The 14,873-nt window shown below is 40.5% G+C and overlaps 1 protein-coding gene across 6 annotated transcripts in view; it reads left to right on the plus strand.

The window, feature by feature from the left end:
• Window positions 1-3,361: 3,361 nt before the first annotated feature.
• The window catches only part of si:ch211-244b2.3 (uncharacterized protein LOC557230 homolog), a 31,303-nt gene continuing 19,791 nt past the window's right edge, over window positions 3,362-14,873 (plus strand). For 2 of the 6 annotated variants that reach the window (XM_028816607.2, XM_051924725.1), the window contains exons 1-3: window positions 3,398-3,625; window positions 9,700-9,752; window positions 12,128-12,263. In XM_028816607.2, the coding sequence (XP_028672440.2) occupies window positions 9,719-9,752; window positions 12,128-12,263 (170 nt within the window). In that variant the 5' untranslated portion in view covers window positions 3,398-3,625; window positions 9,700-9,718. Of the gene's footprint in view, window positions 4,004-9,699; window positions 9,753-12,127; window positions 12,264-14,873 lie in introns of all 6 variants that reach the window. The other 4 variants (XM_028816598.2, XM_028816642.2, XM_028816614.2 and 1 more) reach the window with 4 other exon arrangements.

Consider the following 14,873-nt stretch of genomic DNA (forward strand, 5'->3'; position numbering starts at 1 on the left):
CACTACTTTGCCCATGGGCCTATGATGCTGGTAAGATGGCCCTGGGGATGAATCCAATATGCTGTTTTAAGCTTTTCTCCTCTACTAAGCTCTAATGAGTTGGCTTTTTGGCTCAGGTATGAGTTAGCACTGTTGTTGGATGTTTTAATTGTCTTCCAAGGGGAAGGCATCCATCTTATATACACAGCAAACCTGTGCATAAATAAACACTTTTAAGCACACCAAGATTTCATTTAACACTGCTGATTTTGCTGCCTACATGCCAAAAGTTGAATTAAATAGGAAATACAAATGAAATTTGCAGCGTAACAGTCAAAAGCAGTTACACATCCAGATCTGTACAAATACATGCAATCAAATCACAGTGAACTGCTGCAGGTGTACTCATTAGTATAGGGGCAATGCAGAGTGGGCTGCCATCCCATCAGCCATGAGGGATGGCGGTGCAAAGGACAAAAAACCTTGGCATAGGCTGGCTGGTTTTCAGCATTGTGCACAGTGGCATTGACTGAACCAAACAAGAAAATGTCTCTACATTAACAGACAAAACGTCCATGGGATTACACAATAGGAACTGTTATTTTCAGTGCTGGCTATTGATACGTTATCTGCCAAAAGCACATAGATACACATAATTTAATTTAGGGATTTTGGTGATGGAGCCTTCTCTAGCAGCATCAGGCTAAAGGCTCCAAACACCCCAGTGCAGTGTACAGCACATTGAAATGCATACCCACCATCACTGGACCAAATTGGTATTGCAGAAGTCCCTTACAGAGCAAGAAAGACAAAACTTCACTGACTCCTCGCTTTATAAATTTCAATGTGAAAGTTAACTTGTATTTAGGAAAAGAAGTTATAACACCACCTTTTTATTTGTCTCAGGCTTAGAAGGCATATTATGAGCTTTGCCACTATTCAGTGATTCAATCCAACCCAATTTGGGAAACCCTGGCCTGACTATTACACTCCACACATGCTTGTATGGTGCCTCACTCTGGCTTGAAAACAAACAAGCATTAAATTGATTCTTCTAGGCCAGCCAGATGGAGTAGAGACACAGAGGGATGGATAGGAAGTTTGAGAATACTCTTTCCATGTTAAATGAGTGATCAGGGAGGATTTCGTGGTTAATATTCCAGATGGCTAGAACCTCAGGCCTTTCTTTTTCCCCTACCTTCTCCTGTAAAATGCCAACCGGTCCTGGTGTAGGAAAACCTGGCAAACCTCAAGTTACACTGGCAGCCAGTACACCACCTTGCCCACATGCTCAAGCATTTGGCACCGATGAGCCAGGATGCCCTGAGGTGGCTATTTGATTGGGTATACATTTTCAGAGTCAATATTGTGTGGCAGACAAGGTGAATTTCACTGTTGTCTTTGATGGAAGTAGAAAAATAGTCTTCAAAATCCAGCAAAAATTCTTTAAGTTACTGCTGTTGTTGATGCTTCAGGCTGGGTCACTGAGGTAGGAGGAGAGTCCAAAAATGGTTGACAACCCTTTAAATGATAGTGTGTACTGTGGGGGATCAATAAGGCCCCTTGGCCAAAGTCTAGTTGGGCCTGGGCTTTAGTTAAAAAGTCTACTGCCATGAAGCAAGTGTCCCTGACTTTGGTTACCCATCCAGGCAGTGTCCAGACTTGCCCTCTATTTCTTATAAAGGTTGTAAGCGGACCTCCATCGGTGTTCTTGTGCCCGTGGCAGTATACATACATTGGCCTCTTCAATTATGAAAAACACACAACCATGCGGCACCTGGCAACTAATTTCTTCAGGTTCCCTCTCACGTCTCTCCATGTAGGATGGTCTGCCTTCACACACCAGTTTGAATTCAACATCGTGCATAAGCTCATTTTCTAAAGTTGTGGGTTGGTGAGCTGCACATGGTGCCTCACAGGGAAATCATGGATAGATTTACCCCACCAATTCTTGTACTTCAGTGGCAAAGGTCCCCAGGTGTTCTGCTGTCCACCGGGTTTGTCCATTCAATTGTCCTTGCAGTCCTAACACGATTTCTGTGTGCCTAACCTGGCACTCAGTAGCCTTCAGGAGTTCATCCTTTTCCATTAAATCTGTTTGGAAACATCCTCAAGAACCATCAATACCTTCCCCTTCAAAGCTGCCACCAGTTGCATCACTCTATCCTTGGTCCCCATCTCTTCACTGCTGCAATAATCTCAAAAATGTTCCAAAAGGCATCTGAGCTGCTAGTCTGTCTCAGCTCCCTGGTTTCAATTTCAGAACCTCATGCTTTAATACCTTGTTGGTATTAGCTCCTTAGATTTACCTTCTTTGATTTGTTCTTCTTTCCACTTCACTTAATGGCTGAGGTGCCACTCTTGCACCTTGTATGCCTGCCTTGATCGCTAACGGATGGTATGTTCCACTCCTATCCCCTGTGCGAAAATTTCTCATTCACTGGAAGGGAAAATTTTTTTTGCAGATTTCAATATAAATGTTTTAAGCCTCAGCTGAGAAACAGGGTGACCAGACGTCCTATTTTTATGCATTGCACCCCATTCAATAATTGGAATATAACAAAATGCCCCATATTTAACAGGCTGGTTATTTAATAAATGTGCATGAAACATCTTCCCACACCACACTTGTCAATTTAATATATTTCTACCAATACAAACAAATCTTTACGGGATACCCCACTTCCCCTGATTTTTGATTTAATATATGTCTAAATAATTTATTGATCCATATTCGATTGCTTGATTAATAAGCTGTGTCCAGTTTTGGGACTATATGAAAATCTGGTCAGCCTACTCAAAAGTCTTATTATGTTAGCCATTCATTTAATTTGCGATCATTACAGTATCACTAGATCAACTAGTCTGCGTGTGTTTGACGTGTGGGAGGAAAACTTCATTACCTCAGTAATCACCTTACTGACCTTTGGAGAACATACAAAATTCACACAAACTGTGAATTCAGGCTTGGAGTTAAACCAAGGTCATTTGCTTCCTGATTATACCTGACAAAAAAGTATAATCTTTAGCATTATCCATTATGTGTACCTTATACAGCAAAGTTAACTGTTTTTGATATTTTAATTTTTTACGATTTTACTTCTTATGCACCTCGTCAAAAAGCGCTTGCTTAAAAAATTAACGTCTGTTTCCTTGATTGTCGCTTCTGTTTTAATTCACACACTTAACAGTTTTTAAGTCGATCTGCTTTTTCCTCCACAGACTTTATAAATGTAACTTCAATTTTCTAAGTGACAATACTACGATGAATCGTCAATCTGTTTTGCAACCTGCTCATCCAGTTCTGGGCGATGAGGCGCTGGTGCCAGTCCCATGTGTTAAACACAGAAGAGATCATTTTACTTTCGTAAAAATCACGTGGGTTCAGCCTTAGCATCTTCCCCAGCTGCTCGTGACGTATTTTACAGTAAATTGAAAATGAAAGTGAACTCTCTAAGAAGACAGTGACATGGACTGTCAGTCCAAGCTGGACGTTTAACGTGAGCGACGGTGGAGAGTTTGTGTAGTAAGTAAAAGCGCAGGCTCGAGTCTGAGGGGCTGATGAACAGGAGAGTTCCACGCGTGTCATTCCTTCATTTACAGCTGGCAGTGTCGCTTACTCCACTCCCGTCCATTTAACAAACAGGTGAGTAGGGCTGGCAGGAAAAGTCACAACATACAGAATGTAGGACTGAGGAACTTGTGAATCGATTGCCATAAAAACGCGAGTGGCCGCTGAAGCTGTTCGTGTGTACGCTAGTGTGTTCGTGTTTCTGCCGTCTGGGGTCACCTGCGCGACTTCGTGCGTTCTACAGCTGTCACTGACTGATATGTGAGATGGGGCGAAATAGTTCGACTTGAAGAAGGAAGCGCAGCCCTCACTATCGGCAACTGGCCGGTTTAACGGCGTCAACGCTTTACAGTGCGAATGTGAGATCAGAAGTTGGACTATGGCTCACCTTATCATTTAATCGTCCGAAGGCAGTGATTGTACAGTATACGGCCAACCAGCAACATCCAAGAAGCGAGTGGCCCTTTTATCATCAAAGCATGTCTGGTATTGTACTCTCTGTTGTGTTTCTGGGTTCGTAAATACATGATTTAAATGCAGTTGAATACTGAGGAAACTTTACTGATAAAGGACTCTTACAGGAACGCCATATTCCTATTCTGTTGTAGCTTTTTTCAACGTAGCCTCTGACGAATAACAAAAACTAACAGTGGGAGTGTTACCTATCAGGACACTCTCTTGAGGCGAGCTTGTCATGAAATTGAGTACAAGAAGTTGCCCACTACATGATCAGGGCTCACTTTGTGCAAGACCCCTCTCCCAAAAACCCCATCAGAGGCGATTCTAGGAACTCTGGGGGTCCAGGCAAAAACTCTATAAGGCATCCGACTCACTCTACTTCGATATGGTGAAATTTTTAGGAGCAACAAGGAGAATGTACTAAACACAAATCGCTTATTTTTATTATGTAAAACACATTATATAAATAAAGCAATAAAATAAAAACAGCATTTGTATAGAAAGTTAGAAAGCGACAATAATACAATAAAGTAGGTTCTAAAATCTAAATAATTAAAAAAGAAAATAAATACAAAATAAATGTATAAAGCACAATGTAATAAAAATAAATACAAACTGCACATCGTAATATTAAAAACATACATGAACTGCACATAATGGAAATCAAAAACACAAAAAAACTATTACTGTAACATCAAAATGAGCAGTTTGTGGACCTACTGTAAAACCTAAGGTGTCCATGCTGCCGGAGTCAGGACGCACAAATCAAATACAAGTGTATTTTCATGGTCATGGCTGTTTTCAGCAGCTTCTCCTGTGTCTTCAGAGTTTAGCGGGTTCGCTGTGAGACACTCGCGTTCAAGCTGAGACACTGACTGGACGACAGACTTCAAATCCTTGGTTTCTTTTCCTAGTCGGATGTCGGTTTTTATTGTAACAGTAGTTTTTGTTTTACTGACGGGTTTGATTGCTTTTTCGCTCCAGGTAAGTTATCAGCCTTTCTTCTTTGCTGCTGTAAAACATTCAGTCAGTACGTTCAGTGTGTGCGAGGCGCCCCTTCCAATTCCGCAGGTCAGTTCTAAGTTGCCCCTTCTAATTAAGCATGACTGCACTTAATTGAATCAACAATTTAGATTCCTTACTATACTTACCACCATCCTTTCCTCCTGTTCTTGTGTTTTTTTCTTCGGTTTGCAAAATCGCTGTCAGGTTTCTAATGTGGTTCTCCAGAGCGAGTATTTTCCACACCAGCTCAGTTAAAATGGGCATACTTAACGCACTTAATTGAATCAACATTACAGACTCTCGACTACGTACCACCGACCTGCTTATTCTCTTCCTTTTGTTCGTTTTTCCTGTTTTTGCTTCCATACATGTAGATTCATGATTTATGAAAATGGCACTGAGTGATTATATTTCACGCCACTAAAAAGTAATGCTCATCATAGATACTAACAACAGATTGGGGACACCCTTGGAAGGTTTCCGACAGTCTTACTGTAGCGTGTTGATGCTATGCGTCAAGGGGCTGGGTTGTCGTTGCAATCTATATAAACGGACGACCTCGTCGTGGGGGTCACCTCCACAGTTCAGGGCCCCCGGCATTGCTTACCTTGCCTATCATGTCGCTATGCCTCTGCCCCCCCCTGAAAAAACTAAATCTTTTAATATTGATTTCTTGTTTAGACATTTAAAAATTGCAGTGTCACAGAAATGGAACACCGTTCTGTTATAAAAAAAATTTTTTGTCACTTGTACGAGTTAATTATGTAGGACATCCAATTGTACTTAAAATATTTTAAATTATTCTGATTAAAATTCTTTTGTTATGCAAAACATTTTAAAATATTTGACTTGATAAACAAGCGTGCAAATGAAAAATACTTAGTGGATGTGCAATTTAATGGCATTAAAATGTAATAAACATTGGGATTAATAAAGTATCTATCTATCTATCTATCTATCTAAACATATCACATTTACAGCTGTCGTTACAATTGTAATTGTTATGAGCACAAAAGATTTGATTTTAATCTAGCAAAGCTAACGACTTCACAGAAGGCGCTTAGCTGGAACTCCGAATGCTGTTAATAGAGTTAAATAAAATAATTAACAGTTTGAGTACGGGCTGGGGCAGAACAAGTAAGCGACTTTGCAGATGGTCCGTCAATCCCAAACCACTTTGATTCCTAACCAATTACACATGAGTATTATGGTGAGTGGGCGGAGCAATGACAGAAGGCAGCCGCACTATGTGCTGTATGTTGGTCATTGTAGGAGGAGGCTTTCACCCAGCAGAGTCTAGCTGCAGGGCTCCAGCAAGACAGTTCTTCTGCAGGCGGTACAGTCTGAAGCCTCAGACCGTTTCAGCGGCTTGTGACATCCTAAGGCCCGTAAGATTACGCCAGGAATCATAGTGCCTGAAGTGCTCAGATCATCCGGATGCATAAAACTGTTCTTACAACAACTCCAGAGCTCCACTCCATTGAGGAGGTTGCCGCTTATTTATCAGTGATGTTACAAGATACGCCAAGTTACACTATGGTTATGTTTGGTAGGATTATTTGACTCAAACACTGATGAAGTATGAGTGAACCAAGTGACATAAACTTGTAATCCAATTGGCTGTTCAGCAGAGCTTCTGAATCATAGAGCTGCCAAGGCCTGCAGCTACATCCATCTGCTTTCATCAAACATTTGGGGAATGGAGGAGAATTTATGCACAGGGTGGAGAAAATGGAAGTATAGAAGCCTGTTTCCATAGAAAGATAATTCACATTAAAATATATATATATATTATTTTAAGAATTTTCTACATGTTGCATTTTGCTCCTCATGTTACCCTCATGAAACTCCATCATAATTTCCATCCTAATTTTCTCCCAAAAATGTGGGTACTCCCTCTGACTTGGCAACCCTGCACATGATACATAATCTACACCTTTGACCTCCTACCACTTGAGACCTAGGTGCTGGTTACGGCTTGATTTTCAGATGTTCTACTAGGAGCCATAACATTATCTTGAAGGCCGGGTTGGTTTTTCTGTGTATATGAAACACACTTAAAAACCATTGTGCTGTCTGCAGCAATTTTGTGGATGCTTCCAACAAAAGGTTTATTCAGCACCAACGACTAAGCATCAAAGCTCAGTGTTTGTTTTTTTTGTTTTCATTTTGCCTTTTTCTACTTTGTTCTCATTTTGACTTGAATGTCACATGTACTGAGTATGTGATATTGTCAACTATCCTGGAGTTGTTCTCAGGGTATAGATCATAAAGGTTTGAGGCACCAGATATAACTGGTGAAAAAATATAAAAAACATCTTGATAGTTCGTCAAGGTAACACCCCTCCAGACTCAAGTCCAACAGAGACCGACTGAAGATGGAGGTGGAATTGGTTTAAAGGCAGAAGAAGTGAAGGAGTGGGTTCAGGTGCCCAGAAACCTGAACTGATGTTAGATCTTGTCATGCCACCAATTTTTGGATCTGCACATGGAAGAAGAGGAGAGGTATTAGGTGACAATACCAACTCTCGACTCGGCATGGAATTACCATTCAACAAGCCCTGCAGTTGTCTCCCAAGTACACGTGTGTGACACGATTAATTGGATTAACAAAATAGGAGTGAGGACTACATCACTTTGGCTCATTTCAAAGGCAATGCAGTTATACAGCATGCTTCAATTCAAGGGAACTGTGCAAAGTGACAACATGAAACCATCTAGGTGAGTTACTATAGTGGTGGGTCTAACATTTAGCCTACACATCATGAGTGGTGAATGAAACATGAATTCACTTAAAGGGGTAGTTCAAAAAATCAAATCAGCTATTTGAGTCTTAGTGCCTGTTGCTAATTTAAGAATTTCACAACGTGTCATATAACTAGCTTGTGTGGTCTTTGGGACAAAAAAACAACCTGAAGACTCCCTAGCAGTTTCACTATATCTGTGAACTTGGAGAGGCAGCTGCTAACTTTTAAGAATTTCACAGGGCAGAGGACGTGGACCCACCTGTGCTTGCTGCCCCAATGGCTTTTGTTACATGATACTGGCGATATCTTAGCCGTATCACTGGCATGTGAATTCTATTAATCTTTGTCTCAAGAAAATACCTCTAACTAGACAATGTTTTTAGTGAAAACTTCAAGCCTTGCCCACCGTTGCTAAGGTGTTTCACTTGCACATTGTTGAGCTGCGGCTTTTGCTTCCTTTCGACATTGAGTCTCTTCATCTGTGTTATTAGCACAATGTCACTGTTGTACTGTAGCGTTTGCTGCACACTGGTCTTTCATAGTGAGAAGTGAGGTGCATGCAAGCGCTGAAAAAATGTAAAAGTGTATGTGTGCCATCTAGTGGCTGTGGTTGAGCATGAGCAGAGCAGACTGCTCCATACACACACAGGCCTTTCATTTATACATGCCTAATGGCACCACAATCAGTAATAGGGTCACCTCTGTTGACAGGGTGGCCTGCCCTTTAAACTCCTTTTAGACATTTTTTAAAATTATTTCCAAAAATATGCATTACAAGAGAAGTGTTATGATATAAAGGCCAGGAACACATTATAGTAAGCAAAATTAAATTTAAAGCAAAAAAAAAAGGCAGAAACACAAGCAATCTCATAAACTCCCAGTTAGTGAGTTAAGTCTTGTTAATCTTAAACCACATTAAAAAGTGCTTTGAGACTTTAGTTGTTTGGATTTCCTCTATTTTGTGCAACGTTTACTTTTTAGGCATAATTAGTAATGAGTGCAGTGGACAGCATTTAATTAGCACTAGCCTAGCTGAGAATTGGCAAATATAAAAGAAGCACGAAGAAAATAAATCAGAAATAAACATGCAGTATGTTGGAATTGGTGTACATGAAATTCTTAACTATACTGACGTTTCCCTGCTTCTCCCCATCATTCATTGGTCAGAAGTCCAATCTTCAATGCAAAAGCTCAGTCCCATGTCACCTGCGTTTCCTGTTTATGGTGTGCAGTGATTTTTCTGGAAGTTCATATTTAACAATATTTTAGCAAAAAACTCGTGTTGCATGTTGTGGGAATATGATTTAATAACTGATATGTGCATTATGCGACACATGAAATGTGATATTTGTTTTCCATTGACGTTTTTCACATTGTTTGCTGCTGTACAGCATTGGCCACCATTGGCTTGTGTTTATATCATAAACCATTTTTCTCTCTCTGTTCTTTATGAAAGGATGAGATAAAAAAATTCTCTGCCATCACTCCAAACTTGATGGGGTAAGTAACATATAAAATATCATATTTGGTTGGAATATCCCTTTAAAGCCAGAGAGAAAGAAATGAGGAAGTTTTAGTTTGAAGAGTTTTGTGTTTGCATTGTCACATGGAAGAGATGAGGAAATCAAATCCTGGAGCAGAGAGAGAGAGACACGGTGGTGTGCCATTTAATTTCAATGTTATACTGGCCTTCCGTATGTCCTCTGTGTTTCTGTTCTGCACCCTGTAGGACTGGGACCCACCATAAGTCACCAGTCCTTACTGATGTAGGAACCTAATCCAAGTGGATGGATAAATAAGATTCAGTTATTTGCTCAAAGCATTATGTTGCAACTAACAAAATAATTAAAATGCTGAAATGATAAAAGTTTTATACTGCATAAGCCAATTAATGTTTTTAGTGTCCATTTTGTATACATATTGTTTACTGTTTTTTAGGACATTGTAATACTCAACAATGGCAGACACATCGCAGGTGTGGAGTTCACCAGGTAGGAAAGAAAATTGATTTTTTTAATGTAATTATGTAATTTTCCATATAAGTTGTTTCAACTGTTCTGTATAACATTGAAACGTGTTAGTTCCATTTACAAAATGTTGATATGGACCACTGCCTGGACACACACACACGCACACACACACACACACACACACACACACATGTATACTGTATACATACTCACTGATTATATTATTAGGAACACCTGTACACCTTGTTATCCATACAATTATATAATCAGCCAATCGTGTGGCAGCAGCGCAAAGCATAAAATCATGGAGCTACATGTCAGGAGTTTCAGTTCACATCAAACACTACAAAAGGGAACAAATGTGATCTTGGCAATTCTGATGGTGGCATGATTGTTAGGGCCAAATGGACTGGCTCGAGTATTTCTGTAACTGCTGATCTCCTGGAATTTTCACACATAACAGTCCCTAGAGTTTACTCTTGATAGTATGAAAAATACAGGGCATCTAGTGAGCGGTAGTTCTGTGGAAGGAGGTGTCTTGTTGATGAGAGAGGTCAGAGGAGAATGGAGCTACTATAACTCAAATAATCACTCTGTACAGTACAACTGTGGTGAGAAGACAAGCATTTCTGAATGTGCAGCACGTTAAACCTTGAGTCTGATGGGCTATTTAGAATAGCGGAAGACAGCATTGGGTTCCACACCTATCAGCCAAGAACAGAAAACTGAGGCAGCAGTGGGCTACAAGTTCACCAAAACTGGACAGCTGAAGACTTGGAAAAAGCGTAGCCTGATATGATGAATCTCGATTTCTGCTGAGGCACACAGATGGTGAGGTCAGAATTTGACAACACCACCATGAATTCATGAATCTAACCTGCCTTATATTAGCAGTCCAGGCTAGTGGTGTAATGGTATATGGAATGTTTCCTTGTCACATTTTGGGTCCATTAAAACCAACAACCAATTTGAGTATTGTTGCTGACCACGTGTATCCATTCCCAGTCAAAATTTACCCTTCTTCTAATGGCTACTTTCAGCATAATTAAGCACCACGTCACAAAGCAAAAGTCATCTCAAATGTATCATGAACATGACAATGAGTTCAATGTACTTCAGTGGTTTTCCCAATCACCCGATCTGAATCCAGTAGAACACCTTTGAGATGTGGTAGAACAGGAGATTTGCAGCATGTATGTGAAGCTGACAAATCTGTAGAGATCGTGTGATGCAATCAGTTAACATGGACGAGGATCTCAAAGGAACGTTTCCAACATCTTGCAGAATCCATGCCATGAAGAACTGAGGCTGTTTTAAGAGCAAGAGGAGGCCCTACACAGTATTAGCATAGCATCCTTAGTAATTTGCTCAGTTAATGTACTCTATGTAATACATACAGTAAGTGCTTAAAGGTATTGAATTTATATTTGTTTTATTTTTATTTCTCAGATTTACACTTTTGCAGTACAAATACTGGGAAAGTGTCACTTTTTGTATTTATTTACCAAAAAAAAGCATTTTTGGTAATGAGACACATTAGATTACGTGCGCTTTATGAGTCACTAGATTATCAGTAACAGTGTTACATAATTATAATAATGGTTTACACATTTGCCCTGAGATGGACTGGCAGCGATTGTTCCTGCCTTGTGTCCTTTGATTGCTGGGACAGGCTCCCGCCCCCTACAGCCCTGATCAGGATAAAGCAGCTTAAAGATAGATGGGTTTACACTTTATTGAAAAATAAAACTAAAATGTTGTAGACCTGGGCAGCACGGTGGCGAAGTGGTAGTGCTGCTGCCTCGCAATAAGGAGACCTGGGGTCGCTTCCCGGGTCCTCCCTGCATGGAGTTTGCATGTTCTGCGTGGGTTTCCTCTCACAGTCCAAAGAAATGCAGGTTAGGTGCATTGGCGATCTTAAATTGTGCCTAGTGTGTGGTTCATGTGTGTATGTGTGCCCTGCAGTGGGCACCTGGGGTTTGTTCCTGCCTTGCACCCTGTGCTGGCTGGGATTGGCTCCAGCAGACCCCCCAAAACCCTGTGTCATTATATAGCAGGTTGGAAAATGACTGACTGACTGTTGTAGACCTATGATTTTCTTTGGATATAAGCCACTTATCCATTTTTTGCATGTTTTTATCCTTTACTGTTACAGTTGTGTCAGTTGGAGCTCTCAGTGACTTTTTCAGTATTGCAATTAGTTGAGGACAATCCCTGAACCAGCAGCCTTGTGGTTTTAAAGGCCATTGCCAGTAGACCATGCTAAATGCCAATTACTGTACTTGCATAACAAAAACTTGGTTTTCTTTGACCATATTCAAATATGTTCCCATTTTCATAGAGAAGCATGTTTCATGCATTTCATGCTTGTTTCTAAGTTCTGTTTTCTTTGTTAGCAGCTAATAATAAGCACTATCAGTGGATGTTACATGATGGAGATCAATGGATAAATATAAATCATGATTCCATTATTGAAACACATTACTGCCAACCAGGAGCAAAAGGGATTAAAATATTCACCCGCGACTATGGGTAAGTCTTGGCTGACTATCATTATTATCACTATTACATACTATGGGAGTTTTCAGTGACAGCATGTGTGAAATCCCACTGTCTCATCTCATTCTGTTCACATGCTAGAAATAAAAAATAATGATGAGAAAATGAAAAGAAGTTATTGAAAATCATTAAGTAAGCACCACCATACAAAATAATCATTATTTCAAAATTGTTTACACACAAAGATCAAAATTTAATCAGATTATGAAAAAAGTGTAATGGACAAAAGAAAGACCGGGAAATGTAATCTTTTGTCCAGAAGAGTGATTGTACAAGTCATTTTTAAGTCATGTTATTCTTATTATGGACATTGAGAAATGGAGCACAATTTTTCAAATTAGTAACATTATTGAACACAAAAATACACTATTGAAGAAATGTCATAAGTCTCTAAGCACATCACAGTGCAGTGACGGAAGGTTTATGCCAATGAAATCCTAGTTAAAATCCTGTTTCCACTGGTTGTTGCACTACTCGTATAGGAGCTGGGCAAACCACTTTGTGGAAAAGGTGCCGACGAATTATTATAATAATATAATAAAAATCGGTGGTTAAACTGAGGCAGAGGTGCTATTCTTTCAGCTTTGTTTAGACTAAACAGTGTTTGTTTCATTAGTGGATGTTATTATGGTTGGACCTTTAGAAATCTCTGTAATGAAACTGTGTTTGCATCCTTTGACAAGACACTGTTAGTCTTTTAGCAACATACTGTTTCTTTTTTAATTAACAATTAAATTAAATTTAAAAAGTGGACTTTTCCAATGTGGATAATGTTCAAAGAAATGACGAGTATAAGGAATTCTGTGTCACAAGGGATATTAAAGCTACTGCAGTGGCTGGTTGGCTGCTGAGGTGGGTAGGCAGGCCCAGTGGAAAAACTGACAGCGGTGAGACATGTGAGCTTTTCGGGATAATGAAGGAAGGTGGATGGAGTCTGAGTGCAGTGGGAGCCCCAAGAGGAGCTGGCGCGGTGGAGGATGTTCTTCTTCTAAAGAAGTGAGGTGTGAAGCTGAGCAAGACTTATCAGTTAAGACAGACATTTCCTGTAGTCTAATCAACAGAAACATTTAGTTTGTATCATGTGGAGTTGTATTGTTGGTTTGGAGTTGAATGCCTTGGTTCAGGTTTTTATAAGTTGGTGTGTGTGACTGTGTGTGTGTGTGCGTGTGTGTGTGCGTGTGTGTGTGCGTGTGTGTGTGTGTGTGTAGTGTCATCGCGTTGGTCATTTCATTGTAAGGTGTGAGACGGTGTGTCTAGGGGCCCATGGCAGAATGAAGCAAGTGCAGAAATGAAAACCAGTATTTTACTTTGACAGCACAGGTGAGCAAGAAAACCGAGAGGGCATAGCGTTAATGATGGAGTGGGCATGTATGGATTAGCGATATAGGACGCCTTTCCTCGTTAGTGGCAGATGTCCCAGTTAATGTAGCACCTGTTTCACTTAGCATAGTGTGGACTGTGCAAAGGCAGAGAGAGAGAAAGAGAGGTGGGGGTTAGTTTGAGTTTTAGTTTGGTTTGGTTGAGGGCATCCATTTGCAAGACATTTCTGAAGATCGTACAGAAGAGACTGCGAGGTTGTCTGAACAATCTCGAACAACAACAAGATCCCCGGGTTGAATGAAGTGTCAAACCCGCGATGTGAACAATGGGGCAGGAGAGACAGCGGAACTAAAAAGAACTCTGTTGGTACCAACTGGAGTAGGCAGAGTATGGCAAAAAGGGCACCCTGCTACCAGTCCAGAGGTTGCAATAGGTGTGCCTGAGTTTGGGGCAAAGGGCGTCAGAGCTGCTGAAGAAATGCCATGAAGGTGGGCGAGATTCACCAACAGACGATCTGTGGTTGACTAGGCCGTAATGGATGCAGTAAAGTAGGATGAAAATTCATTGCTTGCTGTACTTGTCAGGAAGGAGGCAAGTCAAGTGATGTGGTCAGTGTTTACTGAGCCAGGGCGTGTGAGTATTCTCTATCAGAGGCTGGAGCAACAGAAAGGACATTCATAGACATGCTGCTGATGGATTTTAACTGGTTTTATTGATCATTTTCCCTTTTATGCACAGTTTTTATGAACATTTATTAAATTGCACATTAGACACTTTTTTGATGTAAATTAATACACGCTTTCGGACTTGTTTTTCATGTACCCCATTCACCGTTGGCCTATCCTCGGTATGTGAATTACTAGGATGACAACCGTCCCCAAGTGCCAGGTATGCCCTGCCATGGTGACCCAGACATAATGATATAAATTTCCAGTTGACGTGTTTCAAAGAGAAACCACTTCATCAGGGTAACAACACCACAATAGTATAAGACACACTATGTATATAACCATGAATATGTACAGTGCACACACAATTATATGTACATGCGTGTGACCACATATACTCCAACCAAGCACCAAGCATAAGGGCCTGAAAGAACTAGTCCATCGCAGGGTAAGCATATGTGTGCACACACAAACCAACACTCGACCACTTTAGAGTTGCCAGTTAACAAAATCTGCTTGTCTTTGGGGATGTGGAAGGAAAACCCATATAATATACTGTAAATGAGAAACATAGAGACCCCACACAGGCAATGAC

The sequence above is a fragment of the Erpetoichthys calabaricus genome, chromosome 1, assembly GCF_900747795.2.
Source record: "Erpetoichthys calabaricus chromosome 1, fErpCal1.3, whole genome shotgun sequence".
Classification (NCBI taxonomy): domain Eukaryota; kingdom Metazoa; phylum Chordata; class Cladistia; order Polypteriformes; family Polypteridae; genus Erpetoichthys; species Erpetoichthys calabaricus.